This window comes from Scomber scombrus, chromosome 3, assembly GCF_963691925.1.
Source record: "Scomber scombrus chromosome 3, fScoSco1.1, whole genome shotgun sequence".
Classification (NCBI taxonomy): Eukaryota; Metazoa; Chordata; class Actinopteri; order Scombriformes; family Scombridae; genus Scomber; species Scomber scombrus.
In genome coordinates this window covers 10251381-10275462 of record NC_084972.1, presented here as the reverse complement: position 1 = coordinate 10275462, position 24082 = coordinate 10251381, and the positions used below count along the sequence as shown (strand labels likewise).

Here is a 24082-nt window from a genome sequence, read left to right as displayed (position 1 = left end):
CATCAAGTTTCCACATACAATAGGTGACAATTAACACACAAGTTGCTTCAGTTAAGAGGATCATTTAAAGATCACTTTCTTTTCACCTTCTTTTTCCAGCATGAAATGATGAGGGTTATATGAAAACGTATGTATGAGAACATTTGCACTTTTAATTGACTGATGATCAGAAAGTCAAATTATTTTAATGTGTGACTTTTGTGCTAATAGAATAATCATTTTAAGGAATATCAACTTCTCCTCTTCCAGATCAAGTAAAAGCATTGTAAACTTAACCACTTTCTCACACATAAAAATCTCCAAAAATCAAGATTATAATGTTTCAAGGGCTCATTGTGCAGCCACCAAAGCCTGAATAAATAAATAAAGACTAGTTGAAATGAGTTTAATCACAGAGGAGAAAATGTAATATGCACATTTAAGAGACAGTGTGGACATGTGATTGATGCTTTGTGGCAGTAGAGGGTAGCATTGGTCAGGATCACAATGCTTTCAACCAAAGGGCAAATTTAGCCTCACATTTTTCAATCCTGTTTGATCTGATACAAAGAAACGTTTCTGTTTGAACTGTTACACTCTCTCAGTGGGAAATATTTGGGTTTTCTTTCAGATTTAGCTTTCTTTCTTCTCTCTTCTCACTGTATACACACAGGTTAGAAGACTCCTCCTGAGACTCAAATCTCTGATGTTCACACTATTCTGAAACAACCAATTTAGAGATGACAACAGATTGCTAACACTGTCGTATTGTACACTAAATGTAGTGTGAGAATAGAAGAGGAGGACTGAGACACACACGGTGCCAGCTGTCCAAGTGTCTGGCCTGCTGCCGGGAAGTAGCACTTCTCTGGATGCCGAGCTGATCCTTCTGTTACGTCTCGGAGAGTGAAGCAGAAGCACAGGGCTTTCCCTCAGGACTCTCTTCACCTGCTCCTGCTCCAACTTCTCACTGCTCAACATCCCGGGGCCCCACATAGCTCCGACTAGCTGTTAAATGTTGGCAGGATCTCTCAGAGGCTTGGGGAGGAAACTGGATGAGGCTGAGGCTGATGCCCTCTGCTGGCTGAAAAAGAACTAGAGCCAATCACCAAATCACTGACATGCCAGCTGTCGAAATGTGTAAATGTGTGTAAATTATCTCTCAAAAAAAACATCCACAGACCAAAAGGAACTTTATGTTGTTATTTTTGTTAGGATACAGTAACATCAGCCTTTACTGCCTTATTGGTGAGGTGAAAGCAAAAAGAGAAATCCATGAAAGAGGGGACTACACATGACTTCAGCTGGAATGTCTTCATTATGTCAGCTGTTGGCACCATAAACCAGGATTCCCAAATATTTTCATTTTTTTGACCCCCTCCCCACATCCCCATGCCCTTAATATTACAGGCGACATTTTTTGTCTACTTGATATTATGAAAAGAAGAATATAATAAAACATTTTAAAAATCGCACAAATAATCTAAAACAATGTCAAAGATAACAGAATAAAGTCTAAGACTCTAAGACCATAGTGTCAAGGTGACATCATACTATCAACTAATAGACACAGTAAATACCTAAAACATCAAGTCAAACATCCAAAACATACGTTATAAAAAATTATGAAGAAATTGTAACTTGGATGATAAGCTTTTAAGTTCCCATAAGCCATACTTGACCTTATTTTAAGGTTGTGGTTGTAACTTCCTTCCACAAAATCTACAGAAGAACACAAACTCATGATGGTGTTAAACCACCAAAAGTACAAATCAGCAACACCAGAGGACCCAATCCTAATAAGTTGTCATAGATAGCACACTGAGATGTAGCTGTAGAGCTTTATTGTTCAACTGTTGAGGTTTAAAACTAACACATCTCTGAACTTGTTCTGAGAGATCTGTCTTAAAATGTTTTGCTAGACATCAAACCATGAATAAAGAAGGAATAATGAGATGGCAAAGCAACTCAATAATTGGCCAGCAGTCCTACACTTTCGTAATCAATGGATTTGATAGTAAGGTGTTCAGATTTTTGTATTTCATAATGATGTGAAGTGAGATGTCATGTTTATTTGCAACTGTAAAACTTTTAAAAAGTCATAAAGGAGCTGATTGGATTAATGATGACCCGAAATCAGTGTGGCTAGATCTAGAAACACTTAACACAGGTAGCCCTTTACCAAGTCTGTTATTTGCCCTAGACTTAAAGAAAATTAAGAATGTTACGGTTAATAATATCATAATTAAAACAAGTCTGCAAGCCTGGCAAGCGATAAGAAAGCTGGAAAGTTGTGCAAATACACTGTCTCCCCTGGCTCCCGTACACTGTAGCATTGATTTTGCCCCAGCTTGCTCAGATGGTGGGTTTAACATCTGGAGAGATAGAGGGATTCTAACTCTGGGGCATTTATTTCATAAAGAGTGATGCTCCCTTTCACAGAAATAGAAAAGAAGTATAGACTTCAAAAATAGAACGCTTACTTCTCAATAGAGGCCTTGGCCGGGGGTATGCTGAACTTAACCTTGCTAGTGATGTGACTACAGACTATCTGCGACAGGTGTGGAATAATGATCTCGATCTCACAATGGATGAAACAACATGGGCACAAATTTGGCAATTGACAAAGGAGATCTTTATATGTAACAGAACCAGAGAGAGCCAGTTTAGGATATTGCATCGTTTACAGATTACCCCCCAGCTGAGACATAGGAAGTTTGTCAGAAATGTGCAGAAAAGTGTCATGTGGAGGTGGGGAGTACCCCTCAATGTGCATATTGAGGGGTACTGTGGTAAAATTACTGATAAACTCAATTAGATTTTTGATGTCCACCTTGACCCTGGGCCTGAGGATTGATAATACACCTCCTACAATTATAGGATGGCATAAACTTCTTTAAGACTTTAGATATGCTGGTAAAAGACTCACAAATATTGTCTTAAAGGGAATGGTTGACTGCAACACGGATTATTGGCAAAATAACATTTTTGGGTCATAAGGTCAGATTTCTACTAAATTGGTGATCAATTGTCATTTATTTATTACTCAGATATTTTGTTTTATAAAAGTTGTTGAACATTTGAAATACTTTAATTTCTGAAAGTATGCATCCTTTTTTCACTTATCTCTCTCAAGACTGTTAGTTGTTGCATCACTGTCAATTGTAATAGACTGAGTGCTCCTATGTGCATATGTTCATATAGGTGCTATGACACCTCCCAGCCGTATACCTTATACAACTGTATGCAATTATTTTTCCAAGTAGGTAGTGGGCTATGTATATCTTATGTCGAAGGTTTCAGTAAGATGTGCAACTTTTGTGGCCACTGTTTTTTAGTGTTTGTTTTTGTATGGTTATGAAAAGTCATAATAAAAATATTCATTAAAAAAAAATTTTAAAAAAGAAAAAAAAGTCATAAAGGTTTACAAGTAGTAATTTGTTTATTAATGCTTGTATAAAACAGTGTTTATTCTCTTCTGGCATCACTTATTTATTCTTTTATCTTACCTTCAGGAAACAAGCTAAAGAGCTGTTTGTTCAGCAACTTATCAACACGACAACTGTAGACAACTCAACTTACAGTTTTTCTCTCTCAGCTGCAATGAATGAAATATCCCCAAAACAATGTGTGTAATTCTCAAATCCATAGTTCACCGTCTCTCTGAAGTATAAGCATTTATTACTTTCTTACATATTCAAAATGGGTTACTCTGCATTCCTGTTGAACTGTATGACTCTGTGTGTGTTCATCATGCATAATATTTGAAACCTTTCAAACATGAATGTTTCATTCCTTTTTTGTCATCTGGTATTCCCATAGAAATATTTCATAACGGGCACATAAACTTCAATCAGTGTAGCAACAGCATCACATTTAGTACAAATTATATAATTTTTCACACCACAGGGGGTGAAACTGAGCTTTAAGATACCACAGTTACTGGATATGAGCAGACAGATTTCAGAGAGGGACAGCAGTCCTGTCGTGCAGAAGGGACGATGTGAAAGTGCACTGCTGTAGAGGGAGAGACGTGTAGGGGAGGGGTTCACTGTGCCAGGACAGTTTTCTTTCTTGTGAGGTAGATAAAATGCTGTTGCCAGGCACGATCAATAAAATACACCTCCTTCCTAATTTTCATGAAGTCGTTGTATTTGTCTTTTGAATGTTGTGAACACAGGTACAAGCTGCACACTGACAGTGAGAAACCTGTGAATGTAGACTTTATGTTGACACTGTAGAGGATGTATGACTTCACCATTGGATTACTGTTTGTAAGCCTAAATGAGGAAATAAATACACAGAAAAAATGCCGGAGGACTTCCTTCATGTCATTTTGGTGACAATGATGCACCGGTTGATTAATTTATTTACTCTTGACATATGAACTGAATGTTTTGCATGACTGAAGGTGTTGAACAGCATAAATGGATGTAGTTAGTCCCCTTTATATTTTGTGGACTGCAATAATGATTCAGAAAATGTGCTTAAGCAGTACAGTACTGATCTATACATCCTAATATTTTTCATTAGCTGTCATTCAGGCTATTATTCCAACTCTAAAAGCCCATCAAAGTATTAGATTTCATACGCAGACCTGTTCAGCAGCTTGGTTCAGGTCTGTGTTTCTGCATGTTTGTTCACAGAGTGAATCTCTCTGCTTCAGCTGATATTTCCCCTGAGTGGTCTGTGTCAGTTTGCTTGGATTCTGCCTAGCAACCGAGTGGACTAATTGAATTCACAATTTGATGGTGTAACACGCACTGCCAGTCGGCCACTTCTCTCTCCTTATTTTGGAGCAGTTGCCACGGGCGACAGGTGACGTGGTCTTCCGTCGCTGAGGTGCTGGCAGAGGTGGGGATGGTGTTTGTGTGTATATGCATGCACTTTGGTGTATGCGTGAATGCATGTGCGTATAAAGGAAATATACGAGGGCCCGGAGCCTGTGTAAACTGTGAAAGAGCCGCCACGCGTCTCAGTGAAATGCCTCTCATTGTGACAGCAGCTCTGTCTAAACAGCAATTATGGTCAGAAGCCGAGCAGGGCCACCTGCATCCCCGGACGTCTCTTACAGACCCCCAATGGGACTGACAGTAAATTAGGTGAAGCTATGTCTACCCTGACAGGGAGATGCTGTAGGTCACTAACTGAAGGTCTTTCCAAGCAGCTAGACAGGCTTCCCTTCCAAGTCTATTTAAAGTCAAGCAGAGCAACTGAAGTCATGGCCTGCTGTTAAGAACCAGCGATTTCATTGGAACCTGAAAACAAGAGCTGAAAAACATGGAGGTAAATCTTTGTGTGAACTGAACTGCTCTGTGTAGCCGTGAACAATTCACAATGAAAACAAGGAAAACTGACAGTGTGTGACATCAGTGATGTGATGGTTCATTGATACATTCACCATAATCATCCCATTTTTCAAATAATCAAATAGGAAACATTCAGCAGTGCCAAGTTAATTGTTTCATTTTCAAAAAATGAATTAAGACAAAGATTTCAGTGATGTCTCCACAAAGATCTGCAGCTAACCTCTCACATCAGAAACACCAGTGTCAAAAAAGAGGATTGGCTGACTGTGGCTGTGTTTACTTTCTGCCGCCTTCCTGTCAATCATTACACATCACACAACAGATTAATCTCTCCTTGTAGTGGATTGCTCTTCCTGGGGTGTTTAAAGCAAGCCTTCAAGCTCCTGAGTAATGTGTCTAAGTGTCCATGCAGCCTTGTTAACCCTTTACTTCTGCTTTACTGGATAGGAGGGGGCTGCAGCGGGGCTCTCACTGGGATCCTGGAGTGCGTCAGATTGTCTGCGGGCCTGTGTTTGGATAAGGCAGCATGCCCATTGTCTCTGATGCCCCAGCTGGGTCGAGGTATGCCTCCATGCTCCTGAAATAGAAAGACAGCTGAGGGCTGCCATGCATACTGAGGGAAGGGCTGGCCGAGCAGGCCGGGCCCACTGACCCAGACCACAACTGAGCACAATGAGAGACGGGGTATTGTCTGGAGCCAGAGGCTAATAGCAAAGGCATCAAACCCTCAAATGGCTCGCTAAAAGACTGATTAACTTCTGCCGTGTGTTATTGTTGCATGTGTGTGAGTGGATGTCAAAGGGGTGGAGCGGGTGTGGAAGAGTAATTAGGGGATTTAGAGTGTGTTTGTGCCACGCGTCTGCCCGTCTCCACTCTGATGAACCGATGGCTAAGACCTGAGCCCGCACAGTTGCTGCAAGGTATTGTGGGCAGGCACGAGGCGATTACAGAAATATCCACCGGCGATGAATGCTTTGATCCAAAATGAAACACTGCTTCACCGATCTTTATATGGTTACTGGCATAGTGCAAAATAGGGATCCTAATATTTGTTCCCTCAAGCAGGCAAACTTTATTTATACAGCATTTTTCAACAGTTACCAGCTGCTTTATGGAAGGAGGAAAAAGAAAAAGCAGGAAATAAAATAGACCAGCAAGATAATAAAAACATCTTTCTTCTGTCTATTTTTAAAGATGTTTTTTATTGTAAAATATGCACAGATTGCACAGATAGTTTACTGGTTACAGAAAAAGTGGCTGCTACTGGCTTTTTAGTTAGTTCCATAAATACACGTTTTCAAGTATAGAGTTTAAATGTTAAAATACTTATAAACTGTATTTATACAATATATTTTATACAAGAAATGAATCTGAAAGTGCTTTAAATCAAAAGTAAACAACTAAAAAAAAGTTAATAATGTATACATAGATACTGATTATGTTATCTCGATTGCTTCATATTTTCATGTGATGAAATCATAATTATAGCAATAGGTTATGAATGTAAAAGCAGCCACAGTTCATTTTACATGTTATATACCTCTTTTGGCAGTGCTGTTGCTGATAAACAGTCCCACCTGTGCATGGAGATGAAGATGGACCGTGTCGAGTACAATTCAACACAGATGAGAATGACTGCAGTCATAATTCCCAATCCATTCTCTACATCTCGCTGCCTAAGCCTGGTGGCATTCAGTGCATGATGATCTAAAACAACTGTGACCGACCCCCAGATCAAGTCCTGATGCCCAAAATGTCTGCTCCTCGCTTGCACATCATCAACCTGACGGCAGGCCATAGCCCAGAATTAACTGAGGACTGGAGCAATATTTTGGAGCCAGGGCCTGCAGTTGGACTCCAGTAGAGTCATTTTATATGGGAGGGTAATTCAAAGCTGCACAAATGTCCAATAATCAAAACATGAGCATTAATGGATCTGGCCATGTTCAGGGTCTAAATGATTTTGAAGAACACTGGGGATGTAAGGAGAGCTGTTGCTCTGAGAAGTCAGCTGTTGCAGTGGGCTGCTGTATAGCAGTGCAGAGAGATGTGCTGGGGGACGCTGCTAACAGTGCATGCAATTCACTATGTATTTGTATGTGTGTGTGTGTTTACGTGCCGGAGTATGTCGACTTATTTAAAGCCAGCAGCTCTGGGGACTTTGGGATTCATCTCCTACTCATGTGTTATCAGCATACCAGCTTTTCAAATGGTGCAGCGAGTGACATACTACATAAACCAGCCTCTGCCTCTCTGAAGAGCCCCTTGTCCCAGAATAGCTCAGGCCCGCTCTATCTAACTGATGCCCAAGAAAGTTTCAGCCATCACGGCAACACCTCTCAGTCTGCCACGGCAACAGATAGCGGCATCAACAAAGATGGCCGACACTCAAGTCAAGACATCCATGTAGGAGTTTTTTTTGTTTTTGTTTGTGTGTGTTTGTGTATGTGTGTGTGTGTAGGTTGAAAGAAAACAGAGCAAACACACTCTGTGATATTACAAGTAGACCTATCACCTCTTAAGGCTGATAAAAGTTACTCTGACCACGTTGGCAGTAAACGAATGTCTTCGGCTTTTGTGCAAAATTCAACACAGCCAACAGTTAACAGTCAATCTCCCTATCAGGAATGCTGGACTCTGGCTTTGTCTATTCTGAGAAACTGTGGTCCCCTTTCCCTCCCCCCGTGCTGCACTGTCACCCTGCTCTCATACCAGGCACCAACCTCTCCCCTTGCTCTGAAGGTCAGATCTGGTGGAGCCAAAGTGTGAGAGGCGCAGTGCTTATGCCAGAATGACTGGATACACAAAATTACAGCAGCTACATGTGGAAATATAACATACTGCGCTACCAGCAGACGGTTACCAAGATATACTTCACTTCACTTTCATCTGAGGCCCGAGGCACTAAAGCTCAAGATATTGCTGTGTATGGCTTTATGGAGAAAATCTCAAAAAGAAAAAAAGTTACGTTTACACTCTTCCATTTCATATTTGGGCTGAATTAACGCTCATATTTACGGCTTTTGAATTCATGTGAAGCACTTTATTGTGTGGCAGGAGCCGTGCGCCATGTTTCCCTCTATTAATATAATGTAGTGTATTTATAGTAGCATGTTTAATGCCACACAGCTCCTGAAATAATCTCTTCTAAGGTTGCATCCTCTGTGGCCATACACAATAGCAAACATCCCTGTTGACTCTTAACAACATGAAAGTAGCAGCGCAATGACTTGGAGGCCAACATGAGTTCATGAGCATCAGAGTCCCCTAAAGAGGGATCAGTGGATTTGTGTTTATCAAGAGTTTTAGGGAGGATAAGCGCAATAAATACATTTCAATCATATACATACACCTACTGGCTGTAACTTTTCTTTTACATTTTCTGCACATATCATTTCATAGCTTTCTAAGAATACCCTGGTCAATTTCCAGTTTCTGTTGCTAGGTGAGGACACAAGTTACTGTGTTGGTTTAGGCAATGATGCATCGCCCTTCAAAATGTATGGAGTTAAAAAATTCCCCCCTACAGGGATGCTCCTAATGCAACTCTCTCCCACTCCCTCGCAGTGTGTACAGTGCATAAAATAACTGGGATACAAAAATAGCCGGCTTGGGTTTAGCGCAATGACAAAAACGTAGCTTTCCTTTTGTGTCAATTGAGACAGGCGCTCAGCACCAATGGGCGTCGGAGGAGGTGGCATATGCTAATGAGGGACAAATGTGCACTGACCGTGACCTTGAGGAGCACAGTATAAAGGAGGGCACATCTCGCCAAGCTGTTATTTCGTTGTGGTCGTCCTGGGGTCAGTGGAGAACTTTTTGCCTTTGTTTGGTAGGTTGATCACTACGTGTTTTACGCGCGGGTTGGCTCCTCTTTAAAGCGTCTTATAGAGTCCTACTTTCATCACAGTATAGTTGTACTGTTCACCTTCGCTGACACGTGTCAGCAGGGCTCTCATCTTCTTCTGTCCTCTTTGTCTCCATATGCTGCTGTGTTTTTTGTAGTTTTCATTTTGGTTATAGTGGATTTGCGCTCTTTACGCACAGCGGTTTCATGGCCACGTATTGTTTTTTTTTACTGCAGCTGGCCGCATCCATCAATCAATAATGGAAGACTGAAGTAACAAAAACAGCTTTAGTTTTTTTAAAGAACTACTGTCCCTAACAAAAAAATGTTGTTTTCTTACCAAAGGAGTTCCACCAACTTGTCTGCCTGTGTCCGGTTTTTGGGCCGGTGAGGAGTTGCCACCATGTCGCGCTTTGACATGGAGTTCGGGGAAGCTGGACCGTTTTTACGCAAATCTGAAATGGAGCTGCTGACGGCGCACACTGTATCTTTTGACGGTAGGCCTGATATGATCTAATCACCTAATAAGGGATCTTAAAGAAACACAATCCTATAAGGCACATGTCATGAAAAATGTTCATATCAGAATTTAATTTAGTTTTGGACTTAACTTTAAAAAGTTATCTGTGGGTAAATAATGTACAAATTCAGCCGATGGGAAGAGATACAGTAAGCTTGTCAGTGTAGTTACATTTGCTTTATATAAAAGAAATAAGTAGTACTGAAACTCAGCATAAATGTATCAGTTATTTCATTTAATTTTTTTCTATTTTTCAAGTTGAAGCAAATAAATTGATATGAAACAACTGTTGGATTTCTTTCTCTTTCAGTTAAATGTTATGCAGTTGTTATTAATTTATTAACTTTTTAACTATCAACAACAGAGATGCTGAGATGAGATCACACAGGCTGAATATTTAAATTTTGTGATAATTGTTTGTATTTTGTATCAGTTTCTTTTATATGTGTTTTGGAAAGTTTAGATTTTTTTCAACACTCTTCCATTCAGTACACATTTCCCTGCTGTGCTGATAGGTAAGAAGCGAGCCTGGATCCCAGATGAAAAAGAGGCTTACATTGAGATTGAGATCAAGGAGGTCACAGGTGACAAAGTCACTGTTGACACAAAGGATGGGCGGGTAAGAGATCATTCTCCTTACAGAGAGAAAATCTACAGACCTTTGTTCCTCTGTAGTTTTACATGTACAGTGCAATCCCACAATGCCTTTCTCATGGCTGCCTGTGTCCATCAGACTCTGACAGTGAAGGAGGACGACATCCAGCAGATGAATCCACCTAAATACGACATGATTGAGGACATGGCCATGCTGACACACCTCAACGAGGCCTCTGTCCTTTACAACCTGCGCAAACGCTACTCTTCCTGGATGATCTATGTGAGTATCTGTTTATGTACTGATGATGCTTCCTCTCCAACACGGAGAGTATGATTACCCAGATTAATTAAAATACTGAGTTGATTTTAGGTCATTTTAACTCGTCAGCAGCTCTCAATTTGGGATCATAACAGAATTGTTATGTTGGTTATCACTGATCCTACTGACTGGGGTCCCCACAGACCCCAGAGGTATACCATATGTCATAACAGGTGCTTTATTCTGTCATTCCAATTTTTTATGACATTATTAATCTTTTTTTTCCCAATGACTTAGATCATTTTTTTCTGTTTCTGCTTTAAGTAGTACTTAAACCCAATGTATTGTCAAAACACTCAATTTTGCCTATGTAGTTTTAATAGATGAAACTATTTATTGAGTTGATGTCTTTGGTCCGAGTTTAAATTATCACTCATCATTTTGAAGGCTTTGTGGATAGATTGTACTTGGGATAAAAGCTACAATTTGAAATAAAGAAAAGTTTATATTTTAAGTTTAAACAATATGCAAATTAATTAACTTTCCTAAAATAAAAAAAACAGATTACATTAATGATATAACTAATAATGTTTTCAGAAGAAATAAGTTAACATTTCATTATGATGGTTATTTCCTACAGTAGTTTATTCAGTCAGAGGTCCTTTTGGTTAAATATGTTGATAGGATGAGGGTTAATCATGTCTGCTATCCTCCTGTTACCTCAGACCTACTCCGGGCTCTTCTGTGTGACGGTGAACCCGTACAAGTGGCTGCCGGTCTACACAGCGCCTGTGGTTGCTGCCTACAGAGGCAAACGCCGCACTGAGGCACCGCCGCACATCTACTCCATCGCAGACAATGCCTACAATGAAATGCTGCGCAGTGAGTGGTCACACACACTACAATATAAAACCAACATGTACATACATGTAACAAATATAAACAAACACAGCTGTCAGTCAGATCTGAGTTATAAGAGTTAAGCTGTGTTATTTTTTCTTCATCAGATCGGGAGAACCAGTCCATGCTCATCACGTAAGTATCAACTGCTTCAAACTAATATATATTTTTTCTTATTGCAAGTCACACACTTTAGAGAAGAAACATTAATCAGCTTGTAATTATATGAGCGTTGATACAATATGTAGAGTAGACTTTTTACACACAGTCCATTAAAGACTTTTTTCTTTTCCTCTAAAGATTTTTGCTTTGACTAAAATCACGAGTCACTTTTTTTCTTTTTCTTTCTCTCATGCAGTGTCATGATTTTGATTTACACTACCTTCTATAGTTTTGTGACCACTTTCTGTTGTATCTACACTTTCTGATTTTTCACACTCCAATAGCGGAGAATCCGGTGCTGGCAAAACTGTCAACACGAAACGTGTCATTCAGTATTTTGCCATTGTGGCAGCTCTTGGGGAAACATCGGCTAAGAAAGGAGTAAGGCCGAAATGGCAACCCGTATTTTTGTTCTCCACCTCCCTTTTTCAAGCTTTTTTGCTGCATTTTATTTATTTTTTTCTTCATATTTTTTTGGTCCCAGGAGTCCTTCAGTGTATTCCCTTTAAACCATACGTTTCCATACATTTTCCTCACTGTCAAAATGGTGAATGCCAGAACTGATTACATTCATGTCTGAGTCTTTACCCTCATGTGTTGTGTAGCCACTTCCAGCCACTTCACAATGCTTTCTTATTGACTTTTGAATTCTTTTTCTTTTTCCCTTTCCATGTCATTTCCCCCTTTTTTTCTTTTTTTTTTTTGGCTCCAAATTTTCCATTATCTTTCCCTTTGATTTTGATTTTTCCTCGCCTTTTCTCCCCTGCGTTCACCACACTTCATCATATAAAACAAAGTGGTCATTGTTTTTTCTTTTTTTTACTACAGTTTTAACAACCAGTTTCTAATTTTCCAGTCGGTCATAATGTTCCCCTTTGGTTGTAAAAGTATTATTCAGCCATACTTGACATGAAATCATACTCACAGGCTTCTTGCCTTATTCTTTTGCAGCAAGGTCCTGCCACTAAAACAGGGGTGAGTTAGAGCTGCTGAACATCACTTTAACATTAACTGTAAATTGTAAAAAAAATTAAAAAAATAAAAAAAAATTAAAAAAAAATGATGCAGGAAAAGTATTTATTTTACTGATAATTGTCTCTCACAGGGGACTCTGGAGGATCAGATCATTGAGGCGAACCCCGCCATGGAGGCGTTTGGTAATGCCAAAACGCTAAGGAATGACAACTCATCCCGTTTTGTAAGTACCTGGAAAATACCCTGCTTCATTTACTACTTTATATACATCCAAATAAGCTTGATATTTTTGATATTAGTTGGTTTTCTGAGCATTTCATTGATATTATTCCCACAGGGAAAGTTCATCAGGATCCACTTTGGACCTAGTGGAAAACTGGCCTCAGCTGATATTGATAGATGTGAGTTGATATTGTGAACACAGTATTTTTAAAACAATGTATTTCTTTTCTTGTTTCAAGTGCAGTATGAACTCCTCTCTCTGTTTTCAGATCTTCTGGAAAAATCCAGAGTGATATTTCAGCAGCCCGGTGAGAGGAGCTACCACATCTACTACCAGATCATGTCGCAGAAGAAACCAGAACTGTTAGGTTTGTCACTGCGGCTGCTTTATTAGATTTTTTTTTTAACCTACGATTGCAGGATCGTGACATGACTGTGTAAACTTCTTGTTCCAGACATGCTGCTGGTGTCTTCTAACCCGTACGACTACCACTTCTGCTCCCAGGGGGTGACCACTGTGGAGAACATGGATGACGGACAGGAGCTGATGGCCACCGATGTAAAAGCTTTTATCTTTTTCATGAGGGAGAGAAACTCTGCTGCATTTTAGTACAGCACATCTAGTAAATCAAGTTTTGAGACCTCTTCTTCTCTGTCTCTCTGCAGCATGCCATGGACATACTTGGCTTCCTGTCTGATGAGAAGTATGGCTGTTACAAAATAGTTGGAGCTATCATGCACTTTGGTAACATGAAATTCAAGCAAAAGCAGCGCGAGGAGCAGGCGGAGGCCGTCGGCACTGAAAGTAAGAACCAGTTTCATAAGAACAAATGAACGCCAAAATTTCAAAAACAAGTTTGTGATTGACTCTTTTTGTCCCTGTTTGGTGACCAGGTGCGGACAAGGCCTCGTTCCTGATGGGAGTCAGTTCAGCTGACCTCATCAAGGGCCTCCTCCACCCGAGGGTGAAGGTGGGGAACGAGTATGTGGTGAAAGGACAGACGGTTGATCAGGTGAGGCGGCACATCAGTGTTTGCTGTTTGTGTTTTGTTTCTTTTTTTTAAATTTATCTGAAGTTCTTCATAACCAATCAGAGATGACACAGTAGTTAAAGATGGGAGAGGAGGTGTAGCTGAAGAATAAATCTATTAATTGATCACATAAATAAAGCAGATCTATCATTTATAAGATATTTTCAGGTACAGTTCATTCTCCAGGGCGTCTAGTACACTGATGAGGGATGGTTTCTCACTTGATCAATACAGTCACACTCCCCACACACACTAAAATCTGGTATCTAAGCTACAAGGACTATCTGTGTGAATGACAGCTATATTCCTCCTGTGTGTGTGTGTGTGTGTGTGTGTGTGTGTGTGTGTGTGTGTGTGTGTGTGTGTGTGTGTGTGTGTGTGTGTGTGTGCGTGTGTGTGTGTGTGTGTGTGTATTTGTGCATGGACACCGTAGGTTAACTATGCCGTCGGCGCTCTGGCCAAAGCTACATACGACCGCATGTTCAAATGGCTCGTGGGACGCATCAACCGGACCCTGTACACCTCTCTGCCTCGCCAATACTTCATAGGCGTCCTGGACATCGCTGGCTTTGAGATCTTTGATGTAAGTTTATCCACATTGCAATGATTTTTCATGTTAATACAAATGTTAAAGTTTAAGATGAAGATCAAAGTGGTTTTCTGCTCGCAAGAGTATCAACAGGTGCTCTGTTTCTCATCAAGATGAATTACTGCAGGATGAATATGTGTGTCATGTCCTCATGTTTTCATTTTTATGCTCCTTCTACACACCTGTTCCTCTCTCATCGCAGCTCAACAGCTTCGAGCAGCTGTGCATCAACTTCACAAATGAGAAACTGCAACAGTTTTTCAACCATCACATGTTCGTCCTGGAGCAGGAAGAGTACAAGAGAGAGGGCATCGATTGGACCTTCATCGACTTCGGGCTGGACCTTCAAGCTTGTATTGATCTCATTGAAAAGGTAAACTTTTTTCTCATATAAGATAAAGTTTCGTCAGTTTTTCTAGACATATGAGACTCACGCGTTGCCATCCCTGCAGCCGCTGGGCATCATGTCCATCCTTGAAGAGGAGTGCATGTTCCCAAAGGCCACGGACACCAGCTTTAAAGCCAAGCTGTATGATAATCACATTGGCAAGTCGCCTAATTTCCAAAAGCCACGACCGGACAAAAAGCGCAAGTACGAGGCCCATTTCGAGCTGGTGCACTATGCTGGAGTGGTAAGAGCATCCACACAATTCATTTTTACATGAAGAATTCACCACATTCACAGTTTTAAGCACATTTAATAATTTGGATATCCCTGCTGTGTTTCACAGGTGCCTTACAATATAATGGGCTGGTTAGACAAAAACAAAGATCCACTGAATGAAACAGTGGTCACCTGTTTCCAGAAATCCTCTAACAAGCTGCTAGCATCTCTATACGAGAATTACGTCGGCTCAGACTCAGGTACAGTGAGCAGGACTCAGACTCAGAAGACGAAAGCATATAAAGGATGAATGGATGACTTAGTGTGGTCAAATTAATCACTCTATTAATTGCCATGCAGCAGCTGAACCCAAGCCTGGCACCAAGGAGAAGAGGAAGAAGGCAGCCTCTTTCCAGACTGTGTCTCAGCTTCACAAGGTGAGAGTGACACCAGTAAAATGGTCTACTGTTTATCAAGATGAATCTGGGCTTATTCTGAATAACTGTCTGCGTCTTTGTGGTGTAAACATTTTTGGGCATCACCGGACAGCTGGGATGGAGGCAGTTAAGACTTGCAGTGATGTTTAGGGCAATGATCACATGAACATCACTTTAAGTCTGTGCTGGCTCCCCTCTCACTTACATCAGTGACACTGGTGAGGAACACAAAGTCCTGTGTGAGATGAAATGTGTTGTATTGGGAGTTTTTATTTTTGTAAAAACAAAAAATCCCAATAAAGGTATTTTCTCATTAAACATAATATGCTATGTTTCATCTTTCCTCCAGGAAAATCTGAACAAGCTGATGACCAATCTCCGCAGCACCCAGCCTCACTTTGTTCGCTGCATCATCCCTAATGAGACCAAGACTCCAGGTAACACTCAGCACAATCATCACATATCATCAGGTGATAAACCATAGGGACTAGACTCATGTTTGAACCTATTCTGTGCAGGGATCATGGATGCGTTTCTGGTGCTGCACCAGCTACGCTGCAACGGTGTGCTGGAAGGCATCAGGATCTGCAGAAAGGGATTTCCCAACCGCATGCTCTACGCTGAGTTCAAACAGCGGTAAGACAAACCACACACACAGGTTTGCTCAGATCACTTTTTGAATACAGGACATTGAGTCACACTGTGATCGGTCCTGAAAGACTTTTATACGTTCGTGCAGCTACCGCATCCTGAACCCACATGCCATCCCAGAAGATACGTTCGTGGACAGCAGGAAAGCTGCAGAAAAGCTGCTGGCCTCCTTGGATATTGACCACAACCAGTATAGATTCGGACACACAAAGGTACAGCAGCTTGTGTGTAACATAGAGCGATGTACATTAAACCAAATCTGTTTTAGGTTATGTGTTTTAATTTTCAACCCCTGACTTAATCTTCATTTCTTCTTCACTCTTGCCCTCACGTAGGTGTTCTTCAAGGCAGGCCTGCTAGGTCAACTTGAGGAGCTGAGGGACGAGCGTTTGGCCAAAGTTCTGACACTGCTGCAGTCAGCTGCTCGAGGCAAGATCATGAGGATGGAGCTGCATAAGATGATGGAAAGAAAGTAAGACTTTTTTTTATGAACAAGAATGAATATAAATGTATTCTTAGGCGCATGAAGGCCTTTGAGCTTTATACCTCACAAGAAGGTGAAGACATGAGTACGAAAAAAAAGACCTCCAACACCAGTTGCTTCTCTGAACAGGTTCAATAGCAACATGATCAGCCACAAGCCTTTCAGCTTGTGATACACTATACCTCAGTATTCACTCCCCCGCTCGAGTATGTATGGCATGCAAGGGCAGTGTTATCGGCGTGTGTGAGGCGTGTGCTTGCCCTTGTATGGTTACCAGGCATGTGTGTGGCCCTACTGTTAATAAGGGCCCCATCCCTCTCTCACACACACACACACACCCTTCTCGCAGGTCTCTGGTCATTCTCTCCATCCCCTCTCTCTAAATTAAACAATGCTGACGGTGTCCTCAGAGCCAGGTGGCGACATGTGTCAAGTGGCAGCTGCTCGGGCCCTCCCTAAAAATACAACCCCCGGCCCCCTCCCTAGATGCCCGATGGCCTCTGGCCCCTTTTGTCCGCGGCGCCTGTACTTGTAAGTGAGTGCATTGATGGGATATGTGGCGGGTGACAGAGGATTAAAGCCTGCCGTTGGACAGAGGGCTTTAGTTCCTAAATAAACACAGACGCTCACCTTTGAGAGGCACCCGGCATGGAGTCATGTCAAAAATGCAATCATCTCCCCCACCCTCATTCAGTCACCTCCTGCTCACTCAAATTCACCCTCTGAACACTGACAGGAAGTCCTTGACCAGTTTGCTCTGGGTCCATATTTAGGGCTGTGAGAAGTCATCCTGAGACTAAATCAATCTGGTAACCCTGTTTGGTCATAGTCATGAAACATCAAAAGCACCGTTAGGTGTATGATTTCATATTACATCCCTGGGTGTATGATTAGATACGAGAGAGTAGATACTTGCAGGATTAGTGCCAAAAATCAAGCGCCAAGGAGAAGTAACTAAATAAATAAACGGGGGAACTCCAGGATGAATATTTCTGACCTTCTCCCTTTGATATACATGCTCTGAGCTTTATTTTTATTGGTAGTAAAGCTTCATACGGCCTACGTCAGTGTTTCCCAACTTTGTTTTTCAGGTTTTACCCCACAGCTCTGTCAGTACCCCAATCCCACCACCAGTCATGTTCCAAATGTGTTAATTTAAATAGATTTTTAACTGGAGGTCATTTTAGCATTACAAACTATATCAAAGTGGATGTTGTTGTGTCATACCATCATTGTTAAGGTTAGTTTGGTCAGTTGGCAGACGCTATGGGTTTCAGCCAACTATCCACAACTTTTTAGCTACTGTCTCAACTGTTCATCCATTACTTTTAGCTAACTATTTCAACCATTTATCCATTAAAATTAGCTAACTGTTTAGACCTTCTGTTTGCTTGCTGATTAATTCCATACCTTCCACTCTTCTTTCTGTTTTCAGGGAAGCTCTGATGATTATCCAGTGGAACATTCGGGCCTTCAATGCTGTCAAGCACTGGCCCTGGATGAAGCTCTTCTTCAAAATCAAGCCCCTTCTGAAGAGCGCTTCCACCGAAAAAGAGCTGGCCGCTCTGAAGGAGCAGCTAGCCCAGCTGAAAGAGGCTCTGGAGAAATCTGAAGTCAAGCGCAAAGAGCTGGAGGAGAGGCAAGTAAGCCTGATCCAAGAGAAGAATGACCTCTCTTTACAGCTACAAGCAGTAAGTAGTACACCTGATGTATTCACACATTTTGGAAAAGGAAACATATTGGAGGAGTGTAGGGATTTGTATTTTTGTTTTTTTTGTTCTTATTTTGTTCTTTTTCTCTCCTGTCTGCCACAGGAGCAGGACAATCTGGCTGATGCCGAGGAGCGCTGTGACCTGCTCATCAAAAGTAAGATCCAGCTGGAGGCTAAAGTGAAAGAAATCATGGAGAGGCTAGAAGATGAGGAGGAGATAAATTCAAATGTGCTCGCCAAAAAGCGCAAGCTGGAGGACGAGTGCACTGAGCTGAAGAAAGACATCGATGATCTGGAGATCACCCTGGCTAAAGTGGAAAAGGAGAAACATGCCACTGAGAACAAGGTGAGGAGAGTACAAAAGGAGAGCAGTGAGTTGCCTATAGAGGGTGCTAAGAGGCCACAGTATGCTCTACAGCACAGCCAGCACATTATACTGTACAAAAGAACAACTAATGTGTCTTTGGCAGGTGAAGAACCTGATTGAAGAAATGGCAGTTCTGGATGAAACTATACTGAAGCTGACGAAAGAGAAGAAGGCTCTCCAGGAGGCTCACCAGCAGACACTGGATGACCTGCAGGCAGAGGAGGACAAAGTCAACACTCTGACCAAAGCCAAGGCCAAGCTGGAGCAACAAGTAGATGATGTGAGTTTATTTATCACTTTCAAAAGCAAACACCCTTTTATACCATTAAGTCCACATACTAATGGGTAACACATTGATAAGAATAGTATAATGTATACAACATAGTATACCTTATTTCTGTGAATTAGTTGGAGGGATCTCTGGAACAAGAGAAGAAGCTTCGTATGGACCTGGAACGGGTCAGACGTAAGCTGGAGGGAGATCTAAAACTCTCCTTGGAGTCTGTTATGGACCTGGAGAATGACAAGCAGCAACTTGAAGAGAAGCTGAAAAAGTAAGATTGCTCATATATATATACATATATATATTATTATATATTAGCAAAAAATATCATCTTTAAGGTTATTAAATCAATTAACAAAAATCTTTTTACTACCAGAAAAGACTTTGAAATGAATCAAATAAACTCAAAGATTGAAGATGAGCAAGCCTTGGTCAACCAGCTTCAGAAGAAGATAAAGGAGTTGCAGGTGAAGACTAGTTTTCTTAACGTCTGATGGAGAAGTTATGTAACATAATTTCGATAAAATAACTGATCATTACCTTCTCCAGGCTCGAATAGAGGAGCTCGAGGAGGAGCTGGAGGCCGACAGGGCTTGTAGAGCCAAAGTGGAGAAGCAGCGTGCTGATGTGGCTCGAGAGCTGGAGGAACTGAGCGAGCGCCTTGAGGAGGCTGGTGGGGCCACCTCAGCCCAGATTGAGATTAACAAGAAGAGAGAGTCAGATTTTCTCAAGATACGTCGAGACCTGGAAGAAGCCATGCTGCACCACGATGCCACGACGGCGGCTTTGAGGAAGAAGCACGCTGACAGTGTTGCAGAGCTGGGCGACCAGATTGACAGCCTGCAGCGAGTCAAGCAGAAGCTGGAGAAAGAGAGGAGCGAGGCCAAGTTGGAAGCCGATGATCTGGCCTCCACTGTGGAGCAGCTCTGCAAAGGCAAGGTAGATAGACAAAAGAGGGCAAACACACTTTATTACCCACATATTATGGGAGATCAGTGTCAAGAGAATCCCCTCAAAAAGCTATAAGTTCTTTTTATGGTCTGCAGGCCAGCGCAGAGAAGACATGTCGAATGTATGAAGATCAAATGAACGAAGCTAAAGCCAAAGTGGAAGAGCTTCAGAGGCAGCTCAATGACACCAATACCCAGAGGGCCCGTGCTCAGACTGAGAGCGGTAAGGAATATTAATAAATTTGATCATATATCTTATGAACAGATTTCATGGACTTACAGGTAACATAGATACCTGCTCCCCATGTAGGCGAGCTGGGAAGGAGGCTTGAAGAGCGAGAATCCCTGGTCTCACAGCTCCAGCGTACCAAGACCTCCTTCGGACAGAATGTCGAGGAGCTCAAGAAACAGCTGGAGGAGGAGAACAAGGTCAGTTCCTCATCAATTAGTTAATTTCTGTTATTTATAGAGCTGGTACTTTTACATAGCTTTTGAGTCCCTCAAGTTTAACAAACTGCTCTCCAACTTCATTATTGGTCTCTTAAGACTAAGACCGCCCTGGCCCATGCACTGCAGTCATCTCGACATGACTGTGATCTTCTGAGAGAGCAGTATGATGAGGAGCAGGAAGCCAAGGCTGAGCTGCAGAGAGCTCTGTCCAAGGCCAACACCGAGGTGGCACAGTGGAGGACTAAGTATGAAACTGATGCCATCCAGAGGACTGAGGAGCTGGAGGAAGCCAAGTGAGCGAGTTGTATTTTTACAGAATCAAATGGTACACAATGATCCTTTGAAGGAATGAGTGTCAAACTGGTTTGCCTCTTTAATTATTAGGAAGAAGCTGGTGACACGTTTGCAGGAGGCTGAGGAGACAGTGGAGGCTTCCAATGCCAAGTGCTCCTCTCTGGAAAAGACCAAGCACCGGCTCCAGACAGAGATCGAGGACCTGGTCATTGACCTGGAGCGTGCCAATGCTGCAGCTGCTGCCCTGGACAAAAAGCAACGCAATTTTGACAAGGTACTGACAAAGAAAACTTTTAAAATTCTGATAACTACGCTAGAAGATTGCTTTTCACAATTGTCAAGGGAGGTACCCACCAAAAAGGGTGAATGGAAGGATGAATAATAGTTATATCAAGCAATAATAGTTTAATTAAATAATTTGTACATCTGTCTTGTTACCTGATTACTTGGCAGGGTCAGTGATTAGTATAATGCACAATAAAGCCAAGTCATGACCTTTGCTCCATTGAGCTCTGCTTCATCCAGTGAAGAAGGGATGCCATTTAAAAGCTGAAAATATGTCTCATTGTCCCTATCAGGTGCTGACTGAGTGGAAACAGAAGTATGAGGAATGCCAGTCCGAACTGGAAAGTTCTCAAAGGGAGTCTCGTGGCCTAAGCACAGAGCTCTTTAAACTGAAGAACTCCTACGAGGAGACCTTGGATCATCTAGAAACCATCAAGAGGGAGAATAAGAACCTCCAAGGTACAGTATCTGCGATTGTAGCTCACCTCATTGATACATTGTATTGAGACAGACCATTCATGGTGTTAATGCAAAATATAAACTATTTTGTTCATCTTTACTCCCTCAGAGGAGATCACTGACCTGTCAGATCAAATCAGTCAGGGATCGAAGACCATCCATGAGCTGGAGAAGATGAAGAAGGGTCTGGACTTGGAGAAAAGCGAGATTCAAGCTGCCTTAGAGGAAGCTGAAGTAAGCAGTTTGTTGAGTTTTCTCACTTCTCTAATTTTTGTGGTCTGTGTGAAAAATTCTGACTGAGGTGGCAATCAGTATATCTTCAAGCCTCAAGTGTTTTTTCCATATGTCTCAGGGCACTCTGGAGCATGAAGAAAGCAAAACTCTCCGGATCCAGCTGGAGCTAAACCAGATCAAGGCTGAAGTTGACAGGAAGCTGGCAGAGAAGGATGAAGAAATTGATAACCTTCGGTGAGTTTTTGTCTATTCATGGTACTGTAATAGATCAATGGTTTTGTCCCATCAACCATCAACCACCCCACATACACTCAATCATTCTAATCTTTCTATTTACACCTTCTAGCCGTAACCACCAGAGAACACTGGAGTCCATGCAGACCACATTGGATGCCGAGGCCAAGTCTCGCAACGAGGCCGTGCGCCTGAGGAAGAAGATGGAGGGTGACCTGAATGAGATGGAGGTCCAGCTGAGCCATGCTAACAGGCAGGCCTCAGAGTCCCAGAAACTCCTGAGAAACCTTCAGGTCCAGATCAAGGTGAGCTCAAACTCTTCAGTATGTGGACTTTTTTTGTCCGTTATTATTATATTAATGTTTCAGGAAATAAAAATCTTTTACATGTACTTGACAGGATGTTCAGCTAGAGCTGGATGAGACACTTCACCAGAATGAGGAGCTGAAGGAGCAGATGGCGGTGACAGAGCGCCGAAACAACCTGCTGACTGCTGAGGTGGAGGAGCTAAGGGCCCTGCTGGAGCAAAACGACCGTGCACGCAAGCTAGCCGAGCATGAGTTGCTTGAGTCCACCGAGAGAGTCAATCTGTTGCATTCTCAGGTAAGAAAAATACATTTTAAACTAAGCTGGTTTTTATGTTTGTTAGCTGAACATATTCAAAATTTAGTCTTTCTAGCCTGTTTGTTACCTTCTGGTTCTGCCACTGAAAGGAGCCTTAAATTGGACTCTTTTGCTCCAGAACACAGGGCTGATCAATGCGAAGAAGAAGCTGGAGACTGATCTGGCCTCGCTGTCGAGTGAGGTTGACGATGCTGTGCAGGAGTGCCGCAATGCCGAGGAGAAGGCCAAGAAGGCCATCACTGATGTAAGAGATGTGAAGTTACAAAGCTCAGATTATGTTTTTGAGTGAACCAAATCTGAAATGCAGGTGTATAAAACATCCAAATATAAGATATTCACAATACAAGACAGTGTAAAATTTATCCTTTTGGGCTGTGATAGAGATCAGAGAATGTTTGACTACATTGTGTTATTTTGTATTTTTGTAATAAGATCTCTGCTGTAATAAATCAGCCTGACATCTTAAAAACAGTCCACTGTAAGTTCTGCCAGACGCGTGTTGATGCCGCTGCTGTTGGTTTCAGTCCAGTTGGCGATTACGTCATGCCCTTTCAACATTGATCGTCTGTATTTTTAGGCAGCCATGATGGCAGAGGAGCTGAAGAAGGAGCAGGACACCTGCGCACATCTGGAGAGGATGAAGAAGAACATGGAGCAGACCATAAAGGACCTGCAGATGCGTTTGGACGAGGCTGAGCAGATCGCCCTCAAGGGCGGCAAGAAGCAAGTCCAGAAGCTGGAGGCCAGGGTGAGTCCTGAGACACATTTAAATATATGTTTTATGTTACTGTCCCATTTGCTAATCCTTGTAATGGATTTCTGGCAGGTAAGAGAACTGGAGAATGAACTGGAGTCTGAGCAAAAGAAGAGCCAAGAGTATCAGAAGGGAGTGCGCAAGTATGAGAGGAGAATCAAAGAGCTCTCCTACCAGGTAAACTACCACTGCAGTTTGCACATAGATCATGCCAGGATGTATAAATTGAAAGGAGGGCAAGAGCTCACTGTGCTGTTTGTGCAGGGTGAGGAGGACAAGAAGAACCTGGTCCGCCTGCAGGACCTCATCGACAAGCTGCAGGCCAAAGTGAAGAGTTACAAGAGACAAACTGAGGAAGCGGTGAGTCTATTGTAAAAGATGATTTACTTCAGATAATATTAGTGTACTGTCAGTGATAAATCATCTTAACCACATTATGTACAATATAAAATTTGTGTATGCAATGAGCATGTGGGTGACGTTTAAAAAAAGAGGAACTTTCATGCTACACGTAAGTTCCCTCAGTTCTCTGTTATGAAATAGCTTTGTGGTTTCTTCCTCTCTCTAGGAGGATCAGGCAAACACCAACCTGTCCAAGTTCAGGAAGCTCCAGCATGAGCTTGACGATGCAGAGGAGAGGGCTGATACGGCTGAATCACAGGTCAACAAGCTCCGTGTCCGCACACGCGACCAGGGTAACAAGGTCTGTAAATTAAATTCATGATGCAAGTCATATTATAGTACGCTGCAGAATTGTTTGACCTTTGGAAGTATTTGTTAAAATAAGCCAGCGGGCTTCGTAACAAGAACTAATCTTAGAAGAGACTGGATTTAATCCTGTTGAAGATGACCTCACATAGCCGTCTCATGT

The 24082-nt window shown here is 41.9% G+C and overlaps 1 protein-coding gene across 1 annotated transcript; it reads left to right on the top strand.

Annotated features, from left to right (window-relative positions):
• The first annotated feature begins 9538 nt into the window (after positions 1-9538).
• On the top strand, positions 9539-23935 carry myh7ba (myosin, heavy chain 7B, cardiac muscle, beta a). Its single transcript, XM_062443292.1, has 41 exons — positions 9539-9632; positions 10171-10274; positions 10389-10532; positions 11237-11393; positions 11519-11546; positions 11858-11954; positions 12679-12771; positions 12886-12949; positions 13040-13138; positions 13226-13329; positions 13437-13575; positions 13665-13783; positions 14235-14384; positions 14593-14763; positions 14843-15022; positions 15122-15254; positions 15355-15431; positions 15781-15868; positions 15950-16067; positions 16171-16294; positions 16418-16554; positions 18002-18257; positions 18381-18623; positions 18748-18924; positions 19053-19198; positions 19304-19394; positions 19477-19866; positions 19974-20100; positions 20188-20306; positions 20424-20620; positions 20712-20895; positions 21200-21365; positions 21475-21599; positions 21718-21833; positions 21946-22138; positions 22233-22436; positions 22576-22701; positions 23035-23205; positions 23284-23388; positions 23476-23571; positions 23780-23935. The coding sequence occupies exons 1-41, from the start codon at positions 9539-9541 to the stop codon at positions 23933-23935; spliced, it is 5808 nt and encodes a 1935-aa protein (XP_062299276.1).
• The last annotated feature ends 147 nt before the right edge of the window (positions 23936-24082 follow it).